This window comes from Callithrix jacchus, chromosome 22, assembly GCF_049354715.1.
Source record: "Callithrix jacchus isolate 240 chromosome 22, calJac240_pri, whole genome shotgun sequence".
NCBI lineage: Eukaryota > Metazoa > Chordata > Mammalia > Primates > Cebidae > Callithrix > Callithrix jacchus.
The window spans coordinates 43,950,651-43,966,688 of record NC_133523.1 but is presented as its reverse complement, the minus strand read 5'-3'; the positions used below and the strand labels follow the sequence as shown (position 1 = coordinate 43,966,688).

Here is a 16,038-nt window from a genome sequence, read left to right as displayed (position 1 = left end):
TCCTCTCAATAACTTGCACCTTATTTAGGGCAAGCACCTGCTTCAGTTTCCCTGATGGTAAAAATGGAGATCAACACGTCTAACTGAAAAGTCACTGAGGGCTGGGCGTGGTGGCTCAAGCCTGTAATCCCAGCACTCTGGGAGGCTGAGGAGGGCGGATCACCTGAGGTCAGGAGTTCATAGACCAGCCTGGCCAACAAGGTGAAACCCTGACTCCACTAAAAATACAGAAATTAGCTGGACACGGTGGCAGGTGCCTGTAATCCCAGCTATTTGGGAGGCTGAGGCAGGAGAATCACCTGAATCCGGGAAGCAGAGGTTGCAGTGAGCCGAGATGGTGCCACTGCACTCCAGCCTGGGGACAGAGTGAGGGTCCATCTCAAAAAAAAAAAGTCACTGAGGGCTCAGTCTGAGTAACATGAGCCCCTACACGAGGGTGTCTAGTTCCCGGGGTGGGGATGGGGATAGACCTGGGTCCCCACAGTGGGGTCAAGGGCTGAGGGCTCAGGCTCCATATGTGCTGACTCTGAGGCCAGACTGTCCAGGTTCAAACTGTTTCAACTTCTTATCAGCTGTGTGTCCCTGGGTGAGTCAGTCAGCCTCTCTGAGCCGATTTCCACCACTCTAAGACTGGGAGGGGCGTCACTTAGTCATTCAGCAAATACTGAATGAGTGTGCCTGCTGCGTGCTAGGCACCGGAGTGCAATGAAATCTCTACCTGCAGTGCCGTCCTGAGGGTTATGGCAAACTGCGTGCTCAACACAGCACCCGGCACGAACGACCATGGCTGTCCTTTTGTTCGGTTTTGCTTTTGAGACAGGATCTCACTCTCACCCATGCCAGAGGGCGGTGGTGCAATCATAGCTCACTGCAGCCTCCACCCCTGGGCTCAGGTGGTCCTCCCACCTCAGCCTCCCAAAGCACCGGGCGCAGGTATGAGCCACTGCAGCAAGCCTGTCACTTCTTCTGCAAACACTCGAGAGCTGGCCCAAGTTCAACGGTGCTTCTGGCAGTCCCTGGGGTGTGGCGTGTGGGATGCTGCGCTCAGACTGTCCCTCATCTGTGCAGTGGAGGGAATGTGTCCATGGTACACCGGGGTGAGGAGGAAAGGAGTTATGAAGTGCCTGGTCCACAGGAGGCCCCTGTACACCCACGCACTGTGATTGAAACCAGCGGGCTGCCTGACCTGCTGCCCCAGCAGTCTGAAGCAGCGCGTGCCCATCCTGCCCCATCAGAGGCCCCCTTCGGGAACACACACAGCCACACAGATGGTCCAGTCGGAGGTTGGAGTTTATTTCTGCCAGAGGCTGGAGGCTGGGAGGGTAAAGGACACTCCTTCAGCCCCAGAGGGAAGCTCCAAACCGTCAGAGCAACCAGAAGGGCAGGCAGAGCATGGGCAGCAGCAGAAGTGAGAGCGGTCCCCTTGTCCTGCCCCTTTGCGAGGGTTCAAGGCTGGTGGAGGGCTGGGGCTTCTGACACTCAGGAGTTCAGAAAGGGGGTAAGGAGAGTGGCTACATAGAAAGTGAGAGCGAGACTCCTAGAAAGATGCACAGAGAGACCCTCAGAGAGGCCAAGAAAGAGAGTGAGAGAGGAGGGAGGGAGAGGGAGTGAGAGAGAGAAGCAGAGGGAACGGGGAGCACTGGCTGAGGGCAGTGGAGGAGCCCTCTCGCTCCCTTCCTAATACCCATAGATCAATAACGCGGGAAGAAAGGACAGGGAGCTGATGAGAACCAGCTTGCCAACTGCACCCAGCCTCCTCCCAAGCAAGAGAGCTCCAGTCCTTGCCGCCCCACCTGCCCCGCTCCTCTGTGTTTAGGGGTCATCCTTTGATAGAGGTTGCAGGGGGCCCAGGTGGGGGTGACAAATGCCAGAGTGTGGCACTGTTTCCAAAGGACAGGAAGACAGAGGGCAGGGTTCCTGGGACAGGGGTCCCTGGGGGCCAGGGAGGAAAGGGGCTGTGCCCCATCTGTTAGTGCATCTGGGGACAGGGTAGGGTCACTGGGGGTGGGCTGATGGGGACCCCTCAGGCTCCGGGGATGGCCCAGACCCAGGCTCTGCTTCCTCCGCCTCCTCGTCGGATGCCACGCCCTCCTCTAGTCGGAAGACCTGCCGTACAGTGCGGGTGGTGAAGGTGAGGGGGCCACGTCTGTGGAGGGGAGAGACAGGGACACAGAGATGAAATGAGAGGAGAGAGAGAGAGAGAACAAAATGAGGGGGAGAGAGAGGTGAGATGAGGAGAAATGGAGGGAGATGGGCAGAAGCAATGGGGGGCAGAGAGAGATGAGGGACACAGAGAGAGGAGGAATGGACAGAAAGGTGGTGGCGCATGATGGGAAAGGAGGGCACAGAGGTGAGACAGGGAGAAACGGGTGTGGGAAGAAAGAAGTTCCCTGGATCTGGCTCTCCCCCAGCACAGCCCCTGTTCCCGCAGCCGCACGCCCCCATGGGTCCCATGTCCCCGTCTTGCCGCCCCTGGCAAGGCCTTGCCCCCCCGGGGTTTGTGCAGTGCGGCTGCTGCCCACCCGTCAGGCCCGCATCTGGGATGGCCGTACCGGAGCCGGTTCCTCAGTGTGGTCACTTCACGGTTCATGGACTCGGCTGACTCTGTGACATCTTCCAGCTCACGCTGCAGCCTCCGGCGGCCGGCCTGAGCCCGGGACGCCTCCTCTTCGGCCTCCTCCAGCTGCCGCTTCAGCTGCTTCACCCGAAGGTTTCCCTTCTCCAGCTTGGCGAGAGCAGGGGACCAGGTTCTATCTCCAGGTACTGTCATCACTCCCTCGCTCCCCAACAGCCCACGACTGCCCCATCCCTGCAGCCCCCTGACTCTCTGCCCCATGCTCTGCTCTCTGTTTAGGCCTTATTCTTTTCCCCGAAAGCCCTCATGCCAACCTCTACCTGACCTCCAGGCTCTGCCCTCTAGGTTGTCTCCTACACGGCCTCAGAGAGGTCTTTCTATACCCAGAGCTGACCCAGACCCTCCTGCTCACAATCCTTTCATGACTCCCCAGTACCCCTGGGACAAAATTCCAGCCCCTGAGCCCGGCATTCCAGGCCCTGCAGGGTCATTTTCTTGTCCATTTTCTTGTCCATTTCTCCCTTCCCATAAACCCACCGACCAGACCAACTTCACTGGGATCCTCCTCAGACCCTTCCACCTCTCTCTTCAGGGAGAGAACATACCCGATCTGACCTTATTTCTTATCATGCAGCCCCCTACCCTACATTTTCTGGAGTCGATGAGCCGCCATCACAAGAAGCAGCCTGCGGTGCTGGACTGGAAGTGAGCGCAGACCCCATCCTGCACTTGGCACATCAGCAGAGGGTTGGAATCAGTGACTTTCCAACCCTGGCATCTAGGAAGGGCCCTCATAGGGAGCTGAGGCAGCCAAGGTGAGGGAAGAAATTAAACTCGACAGAAGCTAGACCAGGACTAAATCAAAAACAGATGTTTATCTAGACCACCCGGGTCTGCTTTCTGTTCTGAACTCACCAAGCTTATTTCTGTACGTCAGGGTCTTCAGACCTGCTGCTCCCTCTGACTGGCTCTTCTGCACCCTTCAGGTATCATTTTCTTTTTTTTTTAGATGGAGTCTTGCTCTGTCGCCCAGACTAGAGTGCAGTGGCACGATGTCGGCTCACTGCAACCTCCGCCTCCCGGGTTCAAGTGATTCTTCTGCCTCAGCCTCCCAAGAAGCTGGGATTACAGGTGCCCACCACTGTGCCTGTCTAATTTTTGTATTTTTAGTAGAGATGGGATTTCACCATGTTGGCCAGGCTGGTCTCACACTCCTGACCTTGTAATCCACCCACCTCGGGCTCCCAAAGTGCTGGGATTATAGGCATGAGCCACTGTGCCTGGCCCCTTCAGGTATCGATTTAAATGTCACCTTCTCAGAGAGGTCTTCCTGATCCCCCAAGCTAAAGAAGATTCCCCATCCTCTGTGTCTTCCTCTCTCTTCACTTTTTTCTTCATAGCCCTTGTCACAATCTGTGATTATCTGCTTGTTTACAGGTTTATTATGTCTTTTCCCATGCTGAAAATGTGAGCTCTATGAGGGCAGGGACTTCCTCTGTTTCATTCACACCCACATCCCTCGTGCCTACCACAATATGTGACACATAGCCGTGCTCAATAATTATTTGTGGAATGAATGGTGAATGAAGCACAGCTGAGCTTTTAAGGGCCCTCTGTCCAGACAGACAGACCTGCGATCTGATCCAGGCTCTATCTCTGTGACTCTGAAGCAAAATATAACCTCTTTTTTTTTTTTTTTTTTAAATTGAGACGGAGTTTCGCTCTTGTTACCCAGACTGGAGTGCAATGGCACGATCTCGGCTCACCGCAACCTCTGCCTCAGCCTCCCAAGTAGCTGGGACTACAGGCGCACACCACCATGCCCAGCTAATTTTTGTATTTTTAGTAGAGACGGGGTTTCACCTTGTTGACCAGGGTGGTCTCGATCTCTTGACCTCATGATCCACCCGACTCAGCCTCCCTAAGTGCTGAGATTAAAGGCATGAGCCACTGCACCCGGCAAAATATAACCTCTTAAAGTTTCAGTTTCCTCATCTGTGAAATGGGACTAGGGAGGAAATGCAAATGTGTATTTTTGTAAAAGCAGTTGCTTGTGACACAGTAACTGCTCAGTAAGTAATCAAGAACACTCTGGGCTAGAGTGCTGAGGTCTGAATACTGACCTCGCCTCTCTTACTAGCTAAATCATTTTGAGCAAGTTACTTCACCTTTCTGTGCCTCAGTTTCCTCATATAAACAAGATGGTAATAAGAGTACCTTCCTCCTATCATCCTGATAGACATTAAGCATACTGAATGTGATGTCTTTAGCACAGTGCCTGGTACATAGAAAGCACTCCATAAACATTATCTTTGGTAATTTTAGTCCTGGTCTAGCTCTGGGTAGGGTTTAACTTCTTCCATTGCCCTGGCTGCCTCAGCTCCCTACAGGGCCTTTTCTAGACCGAAGCATTTATGAATTGCAAACTCACTGATTCCAACCCTCTGCTGACGTGCCCGACACCAAGATGGCATCTGCACTGGGTTCCAGTCCAGCCCCTGCAAGTTGCTTCTTGTGATGGGAGCTCCTTGCCTCCAAGATGGCCCGGGCGATTTCTGAGTCAGTGGTCCCACTCCCCCCTGCTTTCTAACGATGGCAGCTGCTTACCTGGTCCCGGAGCTGGTCAGCCACCCTCCGCTCCTCCTCCACCTGGAGCACCACCTCTTTCAGCCGCTTCTCGGCTCTGCGCACCAGCTTCCCAGAGAGGATGCGCTCTCTGAAGAGAGGGATAAGGAGGAGTCTTAGTAGAGGGGTTCAACCTAGGATCCTGTCCCCATGGACTCATGCAGAGGCTGTCATCTTGTTCTTGGATTGGCTTCTTCCCTCTTTCCTAACCCCTAACTGGTTCCCATTGTTTACCAAGGCCAAACACTGACACGCAGGATCCCTTCTCCCTGGAATCCATGTCCTTGGCTTCTGCTAGGACACCTGACATCCCTGTTTCCGATGATATTGTGATTTATAATAAGTATATGTTTGGTCCCGTTCCGTTTCCAAAGAGAATCATTTACAGACTACAGTCTACTCTTTGGGCCCATTCATTTCCCCCTGAAATCATTTACTACTTCTCACAATTGAAAACATCCTTGGTGCCCCTCTCCCCTATGAAGAGGATTATTTAAGCCTCAACCATCTGGCCCTGTATAAAACGTCTTATATTTTATATGGCTCCTGTGTTCAGGCACATTAATACATTTATCTGCCTTTTATTTTGCTAATCTATTTATTGTCAGTTTATTTCAGCAGGCTCGAATCCTCGGAGTGGGAGGGAACACTCTCTTTGCTCCTGTCCTCTCCTGGATGTCCATGATACCTGGGGTGACGTCCATGTGATAGGACCCCTAGCAACTGGCACTGCTTGGCAGCCACCCTGGGTACAGCAGCCCCAGACGTGCTCAGCACATGGGATAATGTACAGATGATGAATCGCAAGTCAGGCATCCTACATTAAATCCAATCTCAGCCTCAGTTTTTCTACATGTAAAACAGGATAACAGTGGTTCTTCTCTCACAAGGATTATGTGACATCATGCAGGTACGTACAGGTAGTCCAGCACCTGGCATAGAGTAACCCTCAATAAGGGATCTATTAGCATGTTGTAATTATCGTTGCTTTATAGTACTGAACAACAGGAAAATCTATTGTATTAGAAAAGTAAAAGGTATTAGGCTTAGTAATAAACATTCTATTAGTTTTATTAGCACGGCAGTTCTCAACTAGGAATGTTATGGGGGTGTTCTTGGTTGTTCCAGCAACTGGAGATGGAAACTCTTTCAGCTCCATACTACTGCTGCTTCCTGTCTCTGAACATGGATGTCTGTGGGTGTGGCACTTGGTGCAATCGCAGCCATTTTGTGACCATGAGGAAAGACTAAAGAAGCAACACAGATGTTGATCCAGAGCCCTACCATCTTTTGGCTGCCTAGCTCTAGACTTCTCATCACGTGAAAAAAGACATTCCTTTTTGTGCTAGATTGACACAACAGATGGTACCAGTTCTCACCCCTTCCTGTATCCATATCCTTGGGAATATGACTTTGCAGCTACTCCTGTCAGTCATATCCATTTCCCCATTCTTCTGCATCTGAGCTGGCTGAGTGACCTGCTTTGGTTAACAGGATGTGGCAGACGTGACATAGTACCAGCTCCAAGTGCAGGCCTCGGGGCGTCTTTGGTACTTTGCCTTGCTCTTAGAACCTTGACTCTGCCATATGAACAATACGGGACTAGCCTCCCGGAGGATGAGAGGCCACACACAGCAGAGACACGTCAGCTTAGTTGTCCTAGGCAAGGTCTTAGAGTTATGCAAGCCCAGCCATCACCATTCATGCCATTCTTGAAAATAAAAAAGTAAAAAAACCATGAAAGCCCAGTCAAGATTAGGAAATCCATCTAGCCGACCCTCAACTGAGCAGAGACGCACGAGTGAAGCCCACCAAGCCCAGACCAGCAGAGCTTACTTGCCACAGACTCATGAGCCACTAAGTGTTAGAGTGGTTTGTTATTTAGCTACAGCTAACGGACACATTATGTAAATCAGACTCTTACTGAGACTGCTTTTAGCCCAAAGCGCCCTAAAAGATACAGAAAATCAACAATCATGTAAATATTCACAAACATTTACACACATTTTTGGTTTTGCTTTTCCTTTTTGTCTTATTTAGATGGAGTCTCGCTCTGTCACCCAGGATGGAGTGCAATGGTGTGATCTCAGCTCACCGCAAACTCCATCTCCCGAGTTCAAGCGATCCTCCCACCTCAGCCTCCCCAGTAGCTGGGACTACAGGCACGAGCCACCACACCTGGCTAATTTTGGCATTTTTTGGTAGAGACGGGATTTCACCATGTTGGCCAGGCTGGTCTCAAATTCCTGCCTTCAAGTGATCTGCCTGTCTCAACCTCCCAAAGTGTTGGGGTTATAGGTGTGAGTCACTGTGCCTGGCTGCCTTTTTTTTTGAGACAAGGTCTTGCACTGTCACTCAGGCTGGAGTGCAGTGGTGTGATCACAGCTCACTACAGCCTCGAACTCCTGGGCTTAAACCATCCTCTCATCTCAGACTCTTGAGCAGCTGAGACTACAGGCACATGCTAAAACACCTAGGGTGTGTGTGTGTGTGTGTGTGTGTGTGTGCGCGTGTTTTGAGATGAGGTCTTCTTATGTTGACCAGACTAGACCTTTTTTTTGTTTTTTGAGAGACAGAGTCTCACTCTGTCACCAGGCTGGAGTGCAGTGGTGCGATTTCGGCTCATGGCAACCTCCAAATCTCTGGTTCAAGCAATTCTCCTGCCTCAGCCTCTGGAGTAGCTGAGATTATAGGCACACAACACCATGCCGAGCTAATTTTTGTATTTTTAGTAGAGACAGGGTTTCACCACGTTGGCCAGAATGGTCTCAATCTCCTGACCTCATGATCCACCCCCTCAGCCTCCCAAAGTGCTGGGATTACAGATGTGAGCCACTGCGCCTGGCCCAGACTGGTTTTAAACACCTGGCCTCAAGAGATCCTCCTGCCTTGGCCTCCCAAAGTGCTGGGATTACAGGCATAAGCCACCATGCCAGGCCAGCAGTCATTAATATTATGATGTCTTTTCAATGTTTCTAAAACAGGTGTTTGTAACACAGCCTCCTTCCCCTCACTGGCCAGGATGTGGAGGTTGCCTTGCTCCCGTGGCCCCCGCTCCCACCTACCTGCTCTCTTGCTCTAGCTGCTCTTCAGCTTGGGCCAACTTAGACTCAAGGGCAGCAATGGTCATCTTCTGGCGAGCCCGGGCCCCAGCATCCTCCTCACCCAGGCGTCCCCGGAGCTCCTGGATCTGCCGTTCCAGCTGCTGCCGCCCGCTCTCCGCCTTGGCTGAGAAACTGCGCTCGGCTGACAGCTCTGAGGTCAGTGACTCTACCTGTAGCAGGTGGGGAAGGAAGGATGTCATGGTGGAGTCTCAGAGGGAAGGTGGTAGGTAAATCCAGGCACCTCCACGAATTAGGCATGCTGATGACTGTCACACACACAGCACAGAGCCTGAGACATCCTAAATCCTCAACAAATGTTAGCTAGTCCTTTTATTACTAGTTTATTGACTTATCACCGACAGCACTGCCAGCCCTGGGTTTTAACATTTTGGATAGTTTTTTGCTTATTTTAATAAGCTGATCGCAAACTTCTTTAAAGGTTATAACTCCTCCTTCTGACTGTGAATGAGTCTATTCCAAGGGTTATCACACTTTTGTTTGCACCAGGATCATCTGGGGGAGCTTGTGAAAAAAATGCAGACGTCTGGGTCTCACCCTTCAGAGATTCTGACTCAGCAGGACCAAAGCGGAGTCCGGGAATCTGCACTTATAACAAGCATCTCATGCGATTCAGATGGGAGTGATTAGCAGCAGCATTTGGAGAAACACCGCCTCAATAAACAGTCGCTGCTAAGTGGGAAATGTGGAAACACAGCACTAATCATAGTTCATTCATTTATTCAGCTCGTACTCCAAGCGAGGCCTTCTTCCGGAGACATGGAAATGAGTCAGACCCAGTGTGATTCATACTTATGTGACCCTCACAGGGGACACAATGACTGGGTAATTCGCATATTCTCCTATATGTGTTTAAGTTAAAAAAATTTTTTTTGAGACAGAGTTTTGCTCTGTTGCCCAGGCTGGAGCCCAGCTGTTGCCCAACTGGTGAAATCTGAGCTGACTGCAGCTTCCGCCTCCCAAGCCTAAGTGATCCTTCCACCTCAGCCCCCTGAGTCGCTGACGTCACAGGCATGCACCATCTGCTGATTTTACTTTTATTTTACTTTATTTATTTGTTTTGAGACCATGTCTTGCTCTGTCACCCAGGCTGGAGTGTGGTGGCACAATCTCGGCTCACCGCAACTTCCGCTTCCTGGGTTCGAGCAATTCTCTCGCCTCAGCCTCTTGAGTAGCTGGGATTACAGGCACCCGCCACCACACCTGGCTAATTTTTGTATTTTTAGTAGAGACGGGGTTTCACCATGTTGGCCAAGCTGCTCTCAAACTCCTGACCTCAGGTGATCTGCCTGCCTCAGCCTCCCAAAGTGCTGGGATTACAGGTGTGAGCCACCACACCTGGCCTCAGACTTTTTACTGTGAAATAAAATGGTGATACAGAGAGCCAAACATTCATCAAATAAAGTCAGTTCTGCTAGTTTTATTAGCGCAGTAATTCTCAACCAAGAACATTCTAGGGGTGTTCCTGACTGTTCCAGCAGCTGGAGATGGGAAGCCTTCCGGTCCCATGCTCCTGCGGCTTCTGTCTCTGAACGTGGATGTGTCTGGGTGTCACACCGCACAGGCATCATGAGTTAACAAAAGGCAAACAGCACTGTCAGTAGCACCTTGGTCAAGAAATAGAACTCTGCCCTCCCGCCCTTTCGCTTGCTCATCCTAACGACAGCTCTTCCTTGTCCCCAAAACAGCACGTTATCCTGACTCCTCAGGTCCTCACTTCCTTGTGTGTCTTCAGAGTTTTATTACACACAGATGCAGCCCTGGATCCTACAGTTGAATCCTGCCCGTTTAAAAAGGTAGATGCAAGTTTGTTTGTTTGTTTTTGAGACAGTGTCCCACTCTGTCACCCGGGCTGGAGTGCGGTGGCGCAATCTCAGCTCACTGCAACCTCCGCCTCCTGGGTTTAAGCGATTCCCCTGCCTCAGCCTCCCAAGCAGCTGGGATTACAGGTGCCCACCATCACGCCCAGCTCTTTTTTTTTATTTTCAGTAGAGACGGGGGTTTCACCATGTTGACTAGGATGGTCTCAATCTCTTGACCTCGTGATCCGCCAGCCTCGATCTTCCAAATGCTGGGATTACAGGTGTGAGCCACTGCGCCCGGCCCTTTTGTATTTTTTTGTAGAGATGGGGTTTCATGATGTGGCCAGACTGCCCTCAGGTGATCCACCCGTTTCAGCCTCCCAAAGTGCTAGAATCACAGATGTGAGTCACTGCACCCAGCCTGTTTCTTACAATTTATGTGTTGAAGAATCTAGGCTGCTAAACTCGTAGAGTTTGGATTTTTCTGACCACACACAGTCTAATTCAGCGTTCATTTCTCCCTCCTCTGCGTTTCCTGGAAACCGGCAGCTGGGCCCAGGGCTTCATTCTTTCTTTTTTGCTTGTTTTTTGTTTTTTTGAGACAGTCTCACCCTTGTCCAAACTGGAGTGCAGCGGCACAGTCACAGCTCACTGTAGCATCAGACTCCCGGGCTCAAGCGATTCTCCTGCCTCCGCCTCCTGGTAGCTGGAACTACAGGTGCACACCATCATGCCCTGCTAATTTTGTTGTTATTGTTTTCGGTGGGGACAGGGTCTCACTTTGTTGCCCTGGCTGGTCTTGAACACTCGGCCTCAAGCAATCTACCTGCCTCAGCTTCCCAAAGTGCTGGGATTACAGGCATGAGCCACTGCACCTGATCTTTCTCTCTTATTTGTGAATTTTCAAGAGGGTCTGTACCTGTGCTATTGCTGTGTGTGTGTGTGTGTGTGTGTGTGTGTGTGTGTGTGTGTGTGTGTATGTTGTGTTGGGTTTGTCCATGGTTCCTTGCTCATGATTTTCATAGCCTTTGTTAGTGTAAATAGAACCTCTCTCTCTAATCTCCTCCTGCCCTGTTTCACTTGGACAAGGCAGAAACTCTAATCTGACTGTGGATCACAGAACCCTCATTTCAGAGGGGAAGGAATACTGCACAGAGAAGCCAGGAAGAATCTGAACAGACAGGCCTTGCTGGGTTTAGACCATAGCCTTTTGTCCACAGTTCTACATGGTCGTTAATCATGCCCATCCAGTGACGTCTCCACAAAAGGCCCAAAAGGACACAGTTTAAGAGTTTCTGGAAGGCTGAACACGTGTGGTGCCTGAAGGGCGGCACCCCCAGGAGACACAGAGGATACACAACCCCTCCCCCACACCTTGCCCCAAGCATCTTTTCATCTGTATCCTCTGTAATATCCTTTACAATAAACCAGAAAAGTAAGTATTTTCCCTGATTTCTGTGAGCTGCAAATTAATCCAAAGAGGGGGTTGTGGGAACCCAACTGGAAGCTGGTTGGTCAGCAGTTCTGGTGGCCTGGGCCCAGTGCAGGGGTTTACACCTGTAATCCCAGCACTCTGGGAGGCCAAGGCAGACGGATGGCTTGAGATCGGAAGTTCGAGACTAGCCTGACCAATATGGTGAAACCTTGTCCCTACTAAAAATCCAAAAAAAATTAGCTGGGTATGGTGACACACAGCTGCAATCCCAGCTACTTGGGAGGCTGAGGCAGGAGAATCACTTGAACCTGGGAGCCAGAGGTTCAAGTGAACTCTGGAGTTCACCAGAACTCCAGCCTGGGCTGTCACAGAGCAAGACCTCATCTCAAAAAAAGACAAGACGAGACATTCTGGTGGCCTGGACTTCGGACTGCTGCCTGGGGTCGGCGGGGAGACAGTCCTCAGTCTGTGGGGTCTGACACTGCCCCAGGTAGATGCTGTTGGAGGTGAACTGGAGGACACGCTGCTGGCATCTGCAGCAGATCCAACTGCTCACCTGCTGATGGGGAGAACCCCACTCCCTACATTTGGTCACCAACATCTTGTTCTGTGTTCATGAGTGTTGTGGCGTGAGAGCAGAAGAAAAATGGCACCGTAAGCATCATCCAAGGGTGTCTGCACTAGAGTGAACAGACTCCCATGCAAAATCCATGTCCACCCAGAATCTCGGAATGTGACCTTCGTTGGAAATACGATCTTTGTAGTTGTAATTGATTAACGTGAGGTTGCACTGGGTCAGGGTGGGTCCCAACTCTGATAAGGCTGGTGTCCTTTCAAGAGGAGATGAGGCCCAGGCACGGTGGCTCACGCCTGTAATCTCAGCACTTTGGGAGGCCGAGGCGCACAGATTACCTGAGGTCACAAGTTTGAGACCACCCTGATGAACATGGTGAAACCTTGTCTTTACTAAAAACATTTTAAAAATTAGCCAGATGTGGTGGCGGTAACCCCAGCTACTCAGGAGGTTGAGGCAGGAGAATCACTTGAACCCAGAGGTGGAGGTTGCAGTGAGTTGAGATCCAGCCATTCCACTCCAGCCTACTCAGTCTCAAAAAAAAAAAAAAAGAGAGATGAGATACAGACACAAAGATTGGAAAAGGCCTTATAAAGTTGGAGGCAGAGATTGCAATGATGCATCTACAGGTGAAGAAACACCAGGGACTGCCAGCAACCACCAGAAGCTGGGGAGAGGCACGAACAAGAGGAATTTCTTTTCTTTTCTTTCTTTCTTTTCTTTTTTTTTTTTTTTTTGAGACAGGGTCTCACTCTGTTGCCCAGGCTGGAGTGGAGTGGTGTGATCTCAGCTCACTGCAGCCTCTGCCTCCCGGGCCCAGGCAATCCTCCTACCTCAGCCCTCAGAGTAGCTGGGGCCACAGGCACGTGCTGTCACACCCGGCTAATTTTATTTTCTGTAGAGATAAGTTCTTACTATGTTGCTCAGGCTGGTCTCAAACTTCTGGGCTCAAGTAATCCTCCCACCTCAGCCTCCAGCAGAACTGGGATTACAGGTGTGAGCCACTGTGCCTGGCCAGCCCATTTCTTTTAGAGGGAAACAGCATTTCCAGATCATAACGTGGACATCGGGATACTCATTGCTACTGGGTCGGCCGTTTCTAGGCCTTTTGGGTGGTCAGAGAGACTAGATCCTATATAAACTACTCCCTGCTCTAGAGCACGTGTTGGCCCATTCATTTGATTTATAATGGACACCAGCATTATTGTGTACCCAGCACCGTTTCAAGCACTGGGGACATAGCAGGGAACAAAACTAAGACACAACAATCTTGTTCTCTAGGTGCTCACAGTCTGTTCAGGAGACAGACGATAGACGAGCAAGCAAACGCATGACATAATCTCTGATATTCGTCAGTGATGCAAAGGCAGTTAACCCAGAGAGAGAGGAAGGGATCTACGGGAGGGAGGCAGCTGTCTTACGCAGGTGGCCGGAGCTTTCCAGGAAGAGGAGACAGCAAGGGCAAAGGCTGTAAGGTAGGAACACACTTGGCAGAGTCCAGGAAAGGTGAGGAAGCTGCTGCGGCGAGAGCAGCGAGCTAGGGTGGGAGGACTGGGAGGTCTCAGGTAGCCGGGACCAGACTGTGTGGGACCTTGAGTAAGATTTTATTCTGAGTGAGACGGGGGCTGCCACATCCTAGAATGTGACTGTCTCTCCACTGGCCTGGGCTTTCCTGAAGGGCTAGGGTCTTCACCCTTCTCTGAGTCTCCAGCTATGCCAGGGTATGACCCAGGAGAGGCCTCAAGACATGACTTTAAACATCAATGAAGTAAACATCTCACATGCCCCATAAATATATACACCTATGTACCCATGGAAACTAAAAATAAAAAACTACTGGCGGGCATGGTGGCTCATGCCTGTAATCACAGCACTTTGAGAGGCCTAGGTGGGCAGATCACTTGAGGTTGGGAGTTCGAGACCATCCTGACCAACAAGGTGAAACCCCGTCTCTACTAAAAATACAAAAATTAGCCGGGCATGGTGGCACACACCTGTAGTCTCAGCTACTCGGGAGGCTGAGGCAGGAGAGTCACTTGAACCTGGGAGTCAGAGGTTGCAGTGAGCCGAGATCACACCACTGCACTCCGGCCTGGGCAACAGAGTGAGACTGCCTCAAAAATAAAAAAATTACAAAAAAATCAATGAAGAACGCAGACATTGGCCTGTCCTTGGAAGCCCCATCCCTCTGTTGTCTTCTTGGCAAACTCCTTACACTTCCTTTAAGATCTCTTAAGGCATCACCTCCACCAGGAAGCCTTCTCTGATGGCCTCTATCCTCCAGGCTAGGCGGGTGGTCCCTTCTAGCTTCCCACAGTGTCTGGGCTTCCTCCATTTTCACTTGTGACTCTGTACTGGGCTGCTCTGTTTCCTCCATTAGACTAAGATGTGTTAGAGGGCAGAGACTCGGTACTACCCAGCTCCGGATCCCCAGCATATCCCGGAATAGGATGTGGACCTTCAGAATCCTCAGAAAATATTTGTAAATAAATACACAAATGAAAGCATGCTTTTCTCCCTCTGCTGAACTCTATGCCTCAAAACTCCAGCCAAAATATCTCTTTTTCCAAATGTTTTCTTATGGCTCCTGCAGAAAGTCATTTATCTCTCTCTACTGCGCTCAGGAGACTTCCATGATCACACGTGCTGCTCTATAATGTGCCAGCATAGTCCCATGTCTGTTTCCTCCAGGGACCTTCATAGGACAGTGACCCTACACAATTCATCTTTGGATCCAGCCCTGGAGAAACTCCTCAGAAATACAAGTGAATCAATGCGTCAGGCCTCTCCACCCTGTTCAACCTTCAAACCCAACTCAAACATTCCCTTTCTACATTTGCTGAATAAGAGGACTGAAGGTTATGGTCCCAGGTGAGTGGGACTGAGGCTGGTGGGCGTGGTCAAGCCATGCTCACCTGCAGGAGCAGCTTGCGGTAGCGGTCATTGAGCAGCTCGGAGTTACTCTGCTCCTCCTCCAGCTCTTCCTCCAACTGCCCCAGGCGCCCCTCCAGCTGACGCTTCTCCTCCAGAATGGCTGCCCTAGGGAGATGGGAAGGGGTGGGGATGAGAGAACGGCATGCCAGAGGTGGGTGCCTTGTCTCACACTACAAGGCCCTGTGCTTGCCCCCCCCCACCTCCCCAGCCTCACACCCCAGGGGCCCCCAAGTTAGCCCCGCTCACCAAATTGTCCCAGAGCCCAGCCAGCTCTAGCCTAGCCCAGCTTCACCTCTTGCAGATACAGCACCTCCACCTCCAAGCCCTTGGGCCACTTACTTGCTAAGGTTGCCATTGGCCACCTCATCTGCCATCTCATCCCGGTCCTGCTGGGCCTGCCGCCGAGCACGGTCTGAGGCGGCTAGTTCCTGCGATGGCAGAGAGAGAGAGGGGCGGCCGGGAGGGGTGAGGAGAAGCAATCTGGGCGTGGGTCTCACCCGTTCCCTGTCCATCACACCCCAGGTCTCGGCTTTTTTCTCATGCTGTCCCTGGGTAACTCTGGAATGAGCTTCAATCTACAGATGTCTCCTAAATCTGTCTCCTGAGCCCCTGACATATGCCAACCCCCAAGACCCTCACCCTCTCCACCTTTTACTGCACAGATTCTCCGCTCAAACCTGCCTCTCCTCCAGGGTCCTCCAGTCACTAGGCCAGACCCCAGTGTTCTCCTCCCCTCCTCTGCCCCCCTCACCACGGTCTCCTCCCTCCTGCCCTCTGACTGCTTTCTCCATCCTCTGCATCCCCTTGGCCCTGGCTCAGGGCTCTCTCTCCCCTCCACCCTACCAGGCTTCGTGCCTCCAGTCTCCCCACTCCAGTTCAACTGCTACAGAGCTGACCCTTCCCATCCTGTGTTCTGGATCTTTCCATGGCTCCCTAGTGCCCCAGGACATAATCTCTGCCCTTAGTCCGGG

At 51.4% G+C, this 16,038-nt stretch overlaps 1 protein-coding gene across 14 annotated transcripts in view; it reads right to left on the bottom strand.

Annotated features, from left to right (window-relative positions):
- Positions 1–1,272: 1,272 nt before the first annotated feature.
- MYH14 (myosin heavy chain 14) overlaps positions 1,273–16,038 on the bottom strand; it is a 101,047-nt gene continuing 86,281 nt past the window's right edge. For all 14 annotated transcript variants that reach the window (XM_035286550.3, XM_035286552.3, XM_035286551.3 and 11 more), the window contains 6 exons: positions 15,407–15,495; positions 15,049–15,172; positions 8,266–8,474; positions 5,183–5,291; positions 2,553–2,725; positions 1,273–2,146 (listed from right to left, as the gene is read on the bottom strand). In XM_035286550.3, coding sequence (XP_035142441.2) covers positions 1,996–2,146; positions 2,553–2,725; positions 5,183–5,291; positions 8,266–8,474; positions 15,049–15,172; positions 15,407–15,495 — 855 coding nt within the window. In that variant the 3' untranslated portion in view covers positions 1,273–1,995. The remainder of the gene's footprint in view (positions 2,147–2,552; positions 2,726–5,182; positions 5,292–8,265; positions 8,475–15,048; positions 15,173–15,406; positions 15,496–16,038) is intronic.